The 9,740-nt window shown below is 52.4% G+C and overlaps 2 protein-coding genes across 4 annotated transcripts in view; one reads left to right on the top strand and one right to left on the bottom strand.

Annotated features, from left to right (window-relative positions):
* AKAP14 (A-kinase anchoring protein 14) overlaps positions 1 to 4,274 on the bottom strand; it is a 20,187-nt gene extending 15,913 nt beyond the window's left edge. The window contains exons 1-3 of one of the 2 annotated variants that reach the window (XM_040468028.1): positions 4,170 to 4,274; positions 554 to 720; positions 371 to 462 (exon numbers count right to left, since the gene is read on the bottom strand). In XM_040468028.1, coding sequence (XP_040323962.1) covers positions 371 to 462; positions 554 to 710 — 249 coding nt within the window. In that variant the 5' untranslated portion in view covers positions 711 to 720; positions 4,170 to 4,274. Of the gene's footprint in view, positions 1 to 370; positions 463 to 553; positions 721 to 3,049; positions 3,600 to 4,169 lie in introns of those variants that run through there. The other variant, XM_040468027.1, reaches the window with a different exon arrangement.
* NKAP (NFKB activating protein) overlaps positions 1 to 8,105 on the top strand; it is a 53,182-nt gene extending 45,077 nt beyond the window's left edge. The window contains exon 10 of one of the 2 annotated variants that reach the window (XM_040468023.1): positions 7,165 to 8,105. In XM_040468023.1, the coding sequence (XP_040323957.1) occupies positions 7,165 to 7,412 (248 nt within the window). In that variant the 3' untranslated portion in view covers positions 7,413 to 8,105. The remainder of the gene's footprint in view (positions 1 to 7,164) is intronic. The other variant, XM_040468022.1, reaches the window with a different exon arrangement.
* Positions 8,106 to 9,740: the final 1,635 nt, after the last annotated feature.

The following is a 9,740-nucleotide window of genomic DNA, read 5'->3' as shown; positions in this document are numbered from 1 at the left end:
CAGCCAGGTCACGATCTCGCGGTCCGTGAGTTCGAGCCCCGCGTCGGGCTCTGGGCTGATGGCTCAGAGCCTGGAGCCTGTTTCCGATTCTGTGTCTCCCTCTCTCTCTGCCCCTCCCCCGTTCATGCTCTGTCTCTCTCTGTCCCAAAAATAAATAAACGTTGAAAAAAAAAAACAGGGCAATACGATTGTGCCTTTCACCTTCAAAGACTATCCCATGTTGGTTTTGGGACCCAGATGGGGACAGTGTTTATGTATTTAGCGACCTTTGAGATCATCTAGGGGTCCTGGATTTCAAACTTTTCATAAAACACTCCTTTTCATTGTTCTTTGCCCTCGTATGCCAACCTGGAGTGGTCAACTAACTTACCAAAATAAACTTCTCAATTTGTCTATGGCCTTTCTCTGCTGTGAATTCACCATGGGTGAGCCACTGGATGTTCTTGATGGGGTTTTTAGTTTCTGCAAAATAAAGGGGAGAGTCTGTCAGTTGCCTGGTAGTGTGCCATCGTAGAATGAGACATTCCTCCAAATAGCCAAACAGGATTACTACCTTCCACAAACTTGATAGCAGCAGCAATGGCACGCTTAACTATCTCCAGAGCTAGTTCATTCACATTGCTGCTGTCTTCTGTGTCCGTCTTCTGGCACCTGGAACTTTCAGTCACATCCGTTTTCTCCTGGATTGTGACTCCTTTAGTCCCAACCATCTCCTTTTGCCTGCAAAAAAGGAACTCAAGAAGACACCTTTTACGCATGTGCGCATGAACTCACTCCTCTAAATACGGACCATCACTCGAAGAATAACAAGACATAGGAAAAGGTTGTTGCCTCTAGGGGGCAACAGGGACTTAAGGCTCAGGATAGGACCCTGAATAAGGCATTGTGGTTTATCCTTTGTGCCTGGCTTCAGAGATCTATTTTTCCTGAAAACCAAGGATTTTCACATTCCCATAATCATGAACACCTTCATCAGGACGTAGTAGAGGGGCTCCTGGGTGGCTCAGTCGACTAAGCGTCTGACTCTTGATGTCGGCTCAGGTTATGATCTCACGGTTTCTTGAGTTCGAGCCCCATGTTGGGCTTTGCACTGACCCTGCAGAGCCTGCTTGGGATTCTCTCTCTCCCTCTCTGTCTCTGCCCCCTTCCCCCCGCCCCCACCCCGCTCACATACAGTCTCTCTCAAAACAAATAAACTTTAAAAAATTATATATATATATATATATATATATATATATGTGTGTGTGTAGTAGAATGAGTCCTAACTTCTTTGGAGTTCTAACAATATTGATTTCTAGTTGAGTCTCAATCCCTACTTAGGTGACTCAGGGCATGTGGCTCTTTAAAGTGAATTAGGGGCTCTTGGGTGGCTCAGTTGGTTAAGCGTCTGGCTCTTGAGTTCTGCTCGGCTTCAGCTTCTGATCTCCTGATCGTGAGATCGAGCCCCATGTCAGACTCTGAGCTGGGTGTGGAGCCTGCTTGAGATTCTCTCCCTCCCTCTCTCTGCCCCACCCCGTCAAAATAAATAAACATTAAAAAAATGAAGTGAATTAAAGTCATTAGAGGCAATATAGCCTAGGAGGGGTGGATTTTCAGTTTTTTCTCTTGGATTTTCCAGGTGTACGAATTATACCATCCATCAGGAACTATCATTTTTTACCATCTTTTTTTCCTGACACGTATACCTCTCCTAAGTATTCGCTTTGGTTAACACCACCAGACAAATGTTAAGTGAAAGTGGAGACAATGTGCATCCTTCTTTTGCGTCTGACTTCAGGGGGCGTGCTTTCTGCTGCTACATCACAAAGTATGTTGCTGGTTTATGGCTGGAGATTTATCACATCAAGAAATTACGTTTGCTTCTGTTTTTGTACAACGTTTGTCATAGATGATCGCTAAAATTTTCCATATGTCTTTAACATCTGTGGAGATTGTGAAAGTTATAGTTATTAGGCCTGCGAACAAGGCTTCCTCACAGCGCTAGGAACTTCTGCACATTTTCCGTCTTTTTCACATCTTTTCTTCTCTGTCTTCCCTGGCTACCACTTAAGTCTCTTCAGTTATGAGAAATCAGTTCTAGCACAGTTAAACATCCCTGCAGGCAGTCCTTACATGGTGGGGTGCTGTGTAAACGTGGATCTCTCCAGGGGCACCTGGGTGGCTCAGTCGGTTAAGTGTCTGACTTCGGCTCAGGTCATGATTTCACAGTTCATGAGTTGGAGCCCCGCGTCAGGCTCTGTGCTGACGGGCTCAGAGCCTGGAGCCCGCTTCAGATTCTGTGTCCCTTTTTCTCTGCCCCTCTCCTTCTCACTCGCTCACTCTCTCTCTCTCTCAAATGTAAACATTTAAAAAAAATTGTTTTAATTTAAAAAAAGTAGATCTCTCTCTCCCTTTACTTTTCTATAAATAGCATCTCCCAATTTTGGGTGTTTAATGTACGTTTCGTTTAACTCACCCCCGGCCCCACGACATTGTGCACTGGCCACCTTTCATTTGCCCCTTTCGGATCCACTCCTCCCCGTGCATCCTGCTCTCTGCCTTGGAAGGCTGACCTCACTGGACTGCATCTGTGGACTCTCCCATGTCCTCTGGCTTCCAGGAGATTCTGCACAATGTGGAGACCAGGATGAGAGAGGAGAGTGCGGGCAAGTTATATATTCCCAGGGTAGCTGTCTCACTTCTCAATCCCGGAAAGGAGTTTATCCTCACCCCTCCAGCCCAGTGGATCCGCCATTCTAGCCCCCGGGGAGCTGCACTTGCCCTTGTCTCCCTAGTTCTGCCCACGCCTTTGTAAACACTCCCTCTACTTAACCCTTCTCTACCTGCCCTACTTTTAGTATGCCAAGTTTCCTGCTGGGACCCTGAGTCATAAAGAGAGAGACTCTCGTTACCACATGAAAAGAAGAAGGCCAAGTTCACACCCAGACTATCTGGCTCCACAGTCCCAGCGAGAGAGAGAGAGAGAGAGAGAGAGAGAGAGAGAGCGCGCTTAGCCACCCGGCTCTCCTCCCTCCAGGATTCACAAAGGGTTGCGGGGCCCTGTTCTCACATTTCCATCTGAAGTCCAGAATGGGCTCAGTTGCTTTCCGTGGGCCTCTTTCAAGAAGGGTCACTCTTTGTTCCCTTTCTCAGTGTCATCGTTGGTTCCGGGGTGTGGCGGGTGCTGCGTGGGGCAGCCCGGTTGCTGTGGCCATCAGCCCAGCAATGGATTGAGCGGCCTTTTAAACATTCAGTAATAATGCTGACCCGTGTGCATTTGAGTCTTCACATTAGCATCTGGAGCTCCGTTTGCATCTGCCTCGGTGCCCTGTTGCATCCAGTGGGTGGACAAGGCCGTGTGCTGGGGGAACGGAGTCTCCCCAGGCTGTCCGTCCCAGAGTGAGGAGAGACTGGAGGCTGGCAGACGAGGGGATCTGAAGGCCCTTAACCCTGGAGAACTGGCTCTGCCCAGCCCAAGGGTTGTGCCAATGCAGCCACAGCAATTTGCTATAAACTCCGCAGTTAAAGACAACAATGGAGTTTTTTGGTAAACCGGTAAATTTGGTCTGTTAATGCTTATGTATTTATTTTTGAGAGAGAGAGAGACAGGGAGACAGAATCCTGAGCAGGGTGTGCACTGTCAGCACAGAGCCCGATGTGGGGCTCGAACTCCCAAACCGCGAGGTCATGATCTGAGCCACAACCAAAAGTTGGACACTTAACCGACTGAGCCACCCAGGAGCCCCTGGGCACAAATCATTCTTTTTTTTTTTATTTAAAAAAAATTTTTTTTTCCAACGTTTATTTATTTTTGGGACAGAGAGAGACAGAGCATGAACGGGGGAGGGGCAGAGAGAGAGGGAGACACAGAATCGGAAACAGGCTCCAGGCTCCGAGCCATCAGCCCAGAGCCCGACGCGGGGCTCGAACTCACGGACCGCGAGATCGTGACCTGGCTGAAGTCGGACGCTCAACCGACTGCGCCACCCAGGCGCCCCTGGGCACAAATCATTCTTAAGCATCCCTCCCACTGGCCTGTCCTAGTTCTTTCTCCCCCCTTCCCTTCCTAACGAGAGGCCAGATGCGCAAGCATGGGTGAAAAGGGCCAGGGTGTGGTCAAGTCTGGGGTCTGGGTGATGACGGGGGACGCCCCGTTGCAAGGCCCTCCCACCCTTAACAACACCAGGTACCTGACTGGTCACATCGTTGTTTGGAACAGTACTGGCCAAGGAAGCCTCAGAAAGAGATTCCCAGCTGCTTTTCCCCTGGGTTCCCAGGCAGAATGTTTACAAATGCTGCCAGGGCAACACCAGTTTCCACCAATGAGAAACAATTTCTGGCTGTTTCTGTTAGTGAAGGAGGGGGGACAGTCGGTCACGCAACAGCATGACCTCCAGAGCAGGCCCACACAGTAGAATCTGTGCCCAGTACATCTTGCGGGGCTGTGCCAGGAGGAACAGCGACGATAAGCCTCACGGCTGGTAACTACAGGGGTCCTTTTTATGTGCCAGCTGCTGTGCAAAGGAGCTCTGGATGTGTGAAGTCTTTTATTTCTCTCAACAACCCATAAGGCAAGTGTTAATATTTTCATTACAGGGGAACAGACTGAGGCACAGAGAGGGTTCAACCCAGTGCTGCCTGACTACACCGACTGAGCTCCTTATGTCTTCTTTTATGTATTTATTTTGAGAGAGAGAGCGAGCGGGGGAGGGGCAGAGAAACGGGGGAGAGAGGATCCCAAGCAGGGGCCGCACTGTCAGCACAGAGCCCGATGTGGGGCTCGAACCCACGAACTGTGAGATCATGACCTGAGCTGAAGTCGGACGCCTAACCGACTGAGCCACCCGGGTGCCTTCTTACTTCTTTATACCCAAATTCTGAGGTGGTGACCTCCCTTGTGTGCTTGATTGTTTTCAAAGATGCCCTTTATGAATCCAGGATGAGCTTCTGCCATAATGGTTATCAGCATAGACCCAGGAGCAATTGACGTAACATTTCTTAGTTTTCTCATCGACAAAATGCCTATGGAGTAAGGTTTTTTGTGGGGATCAAATCAGACAATTCATGTAAAGACCAAGAACAGTGGGGCTCCTGGGTAGCTCAGTTGGTTGAGCATCTGAGTCTTAATTTCTTTTTTTTTTTTTTAATGTTATTTACTTTTGAGAGAGAGAGAGAGCATGAGCGGAGGAGGGGCAGAGAGAGAGGGAGACACAGAATCCGAAGCAGGCTCCAGGCCCTGGGCCATCAGCACAGAATCCGACATGGGGCTCGAACCCACGAACCGTGAGATCATGACCTGAACCGAAGTCTGACTGTTAATTTCGGCTCAGGTTGTGATCTCACGGTTCGTGACTTCAAGCCCCACGTCGGGCTCTGCACAGTGCAGAGCCTGCTTGGAATTCTCTCCCCACCCCCCTTCCCTGCTTGCTCTCTCTCAAAATAAATAAATAAACAACAAAAAAAAGACTGAGAACAGTGCCTGGTGCATCATAAGCTGTCTTTATGATGGTTAGATACTATTTCTAGCATTATTATTGATAGCGGTAGTAGTAGAAAATGTTTTTTTATGCGGCGAAATCAAAAGTGGTTGACCCTACGTTAGGACCCAGTTTTATTAATTTGATTGATCTGTGAAGTCCCTCCGTCTCACAACCCCTGCTTTTAACCACTGTGCTTTGTGTATGAAGTGCTTGGCTCCCCGCCCCTCGGACAATCCATCTCAGTCGCAGTAAAGAAAGGAAGGTGATTCGTCGAGTGTCCCCTCCTCACCCAGGATGAAACGCTCAGCTCACTGCCGGGAAGCCGGCACACACATCAAGGTCCCACGCACGGAGTCTGCCCCCAAGATAGTGCGGGAGGCAGAGCAACGGGACTGGGGAGGGACGAGGGGGTAGGTACTGTGGCTTACAGGGACTCAGACTCTGATCGCAGACAGAGGGTTTCACGTCCCAGCTCTGCCACGTACTGGCTGTGTGACTTTAGGTAGGTTGTTTCACCTCTCTGAGCCTCATGTGTGCAATGGGAATCTTTTTTTTTTTTTAATGTTTTTATTTATTTTTGAGACAGAGAGAGACAGAGCACGAGCAAGGGAGGGGCAGAGAGAGAGGGAGACACAGAATCCAAAGCAGGCTCCGGGCTCTGAGTGGTCAGCACAGAGCCAGATGCGGGGCTCCAACTCACGAACCGTGAGATCACGACCTGAGCCGAAGTCGATGCTTCACTGACTGAGCCACCCGGGCGCCCCAAGCGACTGGCTCTTGATTTCGGCTCCCGTCGTGATCTCACAGTTTGTGAGATGAAGCTGTGCATCGGGCTCTGTGCTGACCGAGTGGAGCCTGCTTGGGATTTTCTCTCTCCCTCTGTGTCTCTCTGCCCCCCCTCCCCCACTCTCTCTCTCTCTCTCAAAATAAAGAAGTAAAAACCATAAAAACATAAAATAAAACAAGAAGGAAAGGCACACCGAAAGTGCGCAACAGGCAGTAGTTAGGAGGAATAGAGGAGTCCGAGTCCAGTGCTCCCCCAACGCTGGGCGAATTTGCCTGGGACAAATGTGTGTGTTGAGCCCTCGCCGTTTAGGCCCAAGGCCCAGCAGCCAAGCCAGGAAGGGATTTGCCTGACACTGTCACTGGTGAGCACGTGGGCTCCAGAGCAAAAACACTCCCGGTGCTGATGACCGGCCTCAGTGCCACTCGCTGGTCTGACTCCCATGCGGCCCGCCAGACCAACTGCCGTGAACCTTCTAGGGCCACGGTGGGCCCGGATCCACGGCAGCCGCGTTCCCAAAGGGCAGAGCTCCGGCCTCCTTTGTGTCAAGGTTTCGTGGGTGGCCGAAGGCAGCAGGGCCTTTCCTCAGAAGCGGGGATGGGGAGCTGGTGAGAGGCGTGCGGTGAGAACCCCACCCAGGAGGCCGGGCGCTGGGATCCTTCAGGGCCCGGAGCAGAAGGACAGGCGGCCAGGTGACGAGAAACTCCTTGTAGGCAAAACGCTTTCATGGGGGAGGCCGGGAGAGAAGACGCCTCCTTGAAGTGGGAGCTTGAACTCCGTGGGCCAGGACTTGACCTCCTCCCCCAGTCAAGCCCCTGACCTAAGCCACAGATTCCGGCCCCGGGCTCTCCAGATTGGACTCGGGCAGTGCCGGCGACAGGTTCTCCCAAACGCCGGATGCTTTCGCTCTCCCTGGCGCAGGTGTGTGTGGCCCGGAGACGGAGGCAGAGGAGCGAGCGGGACGGTGGAGGACGAGCCCAGCCCAGCCCCTGGTTCCCCAGGAAGCAGATGGATGCGGCGGACCGGGAAGCCCCAAGTCCGCACCTGCCCCCCACCCCACCTCTCCACGGGCCTCCCCTCACCTAGCCCTGCCTCCTCGGAGCCCCCAAGCCCTGGTTCCCGGCTCGGACACCAGCGTGCGGTCCAGTGACGCGCCTGTGTTCACCTGAGAGCACGCGGAGCCCGTGCCCACAGACGTGCCACCACAGAAGCCCACGGGGCTCTTCCAGAACGCGCCGAGGGCGCCTTCTTGGCCGCCGGAAGGCCAGTCCGCAGTGAGTGGGTGTTGCATCCCCTTCCGTGGAGACCAAGGGGCAGAGCTTGTCGGACAGGCGTCGCCCTGTCCATCCGGGCGTCCCGAGGCTGCCTCACGGGACACAGCGCCAGCGGAGAGGGAGGTAGGCACCTCACTGGCCCTGCGTGTGGGAAGTGGGGGTGAATTTGTACCAAGGATATTGTGCTCCCGAGAGAGAGTTGCTCTGGAGACCCAGGTCTCTGTTAGCTTCTCCCCGAGTTGAGCACAGGGTGGGGAGAGGCCTCCAGGTGGAGGTGGGTGACATCAGAGCACAGGGAAGAGAGGCCAGAGCTCAAGTCGGGGGCCCGCTCCGAGGGAGTCCACACCGTGGGCCCCGAATTGGATTCTTCCCTCTGTCCCTGCAGTCATTTTCGTTCGCGCTCGGTCTCTGCCCTCCCCTCCGCTAATACCCTCACGCTCACCTCGTCAACCTCTGCCTCATTTATCCTCTTATCTGTGAAGCACGGGCGGCAGGCACTGGGGGCACGTGAAGGGGAGAAGACAAGGCCCCCACCCTCGGCGCGCTGACGGTCTAGTTGGGAAGATGAGGCAGGCCCACGCTAGAAGAGAACTAGCGGGGTGCCTGGGTGGCTCGGTCGGTTAAGCGTCCGACTTCGGATGGGGTCACGATCTCGCGGTCCGTGGGTTCGGGCCGCACGTCGGGCTTTCTGCTGTCAGCGTGGAGCCCGCTTCGTATCCTCTGTCCCCCTCTCTCTTCTCTGCCCTCACTTGCACTCTCTCTCCCTTAAAATAAATACATTTTTAAAAAGAGAGACAACTAGTAAGTCAAATGTGGCAGGGCACGTTGGGTTTGGGCAGGTTCTAAGCCAGTATGGCTCTATGACCTTCTTGCTCCCGGTCTAAAAGGCCACCAGACTGTCCCAGGAAGGGGCAGGAGGAGGTAGGAGGCCCAGGGCCTTTCCCCAGCTGAGGCCCATCCCCTAACATTAAAGGTCAGGGACCCTGAGCACTGTGCTGCCCAGTGACCTCTCAGAACGTTCCAGCCATCCTGAGCACACAGGTCTGCCATTGAGCGAGTGCCTCACTGAACAGTGCCTTGCTCAGAACAAAAGCACTGTGGCAGAGCGGTTTCTGGATCGCTGGACTTTTTTTTTTTTTTTTAAGTTTATTTATTTATTTTGAGAAAGAGCATGAGCAGGGGGGAACAGAGAGAGGGAGAGAGAGAGAATCTCAAGCAGGCTCTGCACTGCCAGTGCAGAGCCCGATGTGGGGCTCGAACCCACGACCCTGAAATCGTGACCTGAGCCGAAATCAAGAGTCGGACACTTAACTGACAGCCATCCAGGCACCCCTCGGATCGCTGGACTTTTTGACGGTGATGCCTTGATTCTCATCCACGGTCGTAAGTACGGTGGGCCGCTCTTACAGGCCCTGGATACAAATTCCAAGGTTGCTGTAGAGACCTGACCCACCCCGCCCCAAAGACAGTGCTCTTTAAAAAAAAATTTTTTTTTAATATTTTATTTATTTTTGAGACAGACAGAGCATGAGCAGGGGAGGGGCAGAGAGAGTGAGACACAGAATCCGAAGCACAGAGCCCAACGCGGGGCTCGAACTCACGGACCGCGAGATCATGACCTGAGCCGAAGTCGGACGCTCAACCGACTGAGCCACCCAGGCGCCCCAAGACGGGGCTCTTACAGGTAAGAGAGGACAGTGGGCTTCTAGGGGGCTACCCTGTTTTCGGGCCTTTAGAAACACAAGGTATTAGGCCCAGAAGGCAAAATCTCATCTTCCTGTCTTCTGGGACTGAAGAGCATCTGCCAAGAAACAGGACAACAGAGGAAACAAAATGTATCCCAACTAATAAAGCACGGAACAGTTACAGGGCCTTTTCTTCCCAGTTGCATGGGTTTACACAAGTAAGATCGGCTGGGCCCTTTTCTCAAGCCATGCCCAGAAAAGGACAATTAGGGCTGTAATCACGAATGAAGATTTGTGGAAATCCCCAAAGCAGTGATTTGGCTCTTTGTTGCAAAAGGGCCTTTGCGGGTGGGGAAGCGTATTCCAGCCAACAGCATCGGACACCGAGGGTACACAGATATGCCAGGGAGAGAGACCCTTAGCAATTAGAGCGTGCAAACACAGCCCTGGATTTCTTCACAGAAACTTCCTTCTCTTGTCTTTGAGCAACAGTGCACCCAAAACGTGAAGGTTCTAAGAGCATGGTGAACCCCAGCGC

Source organism: Herpailurus yagouaroundi, unplaced genomic scaffold (genome assembly GCF_014898765.1).
Source record: "Herpailurus yagouaroundi ecotype Mexico unplaced genomic scaffold, PumYag 67641, whole genome shotgun sequence".
Taxonomy (NCBI): Eukaryota; Metazoa; Chordata; class Mammalia; order Carnivora; family Felidae; genus Herpailurus; species Herpailurus yagouaroundi.
Note: the sequence above shows the minus strand (reverse complement) of the source record. Positions and strands in the feature narration are given on the sequence as shown.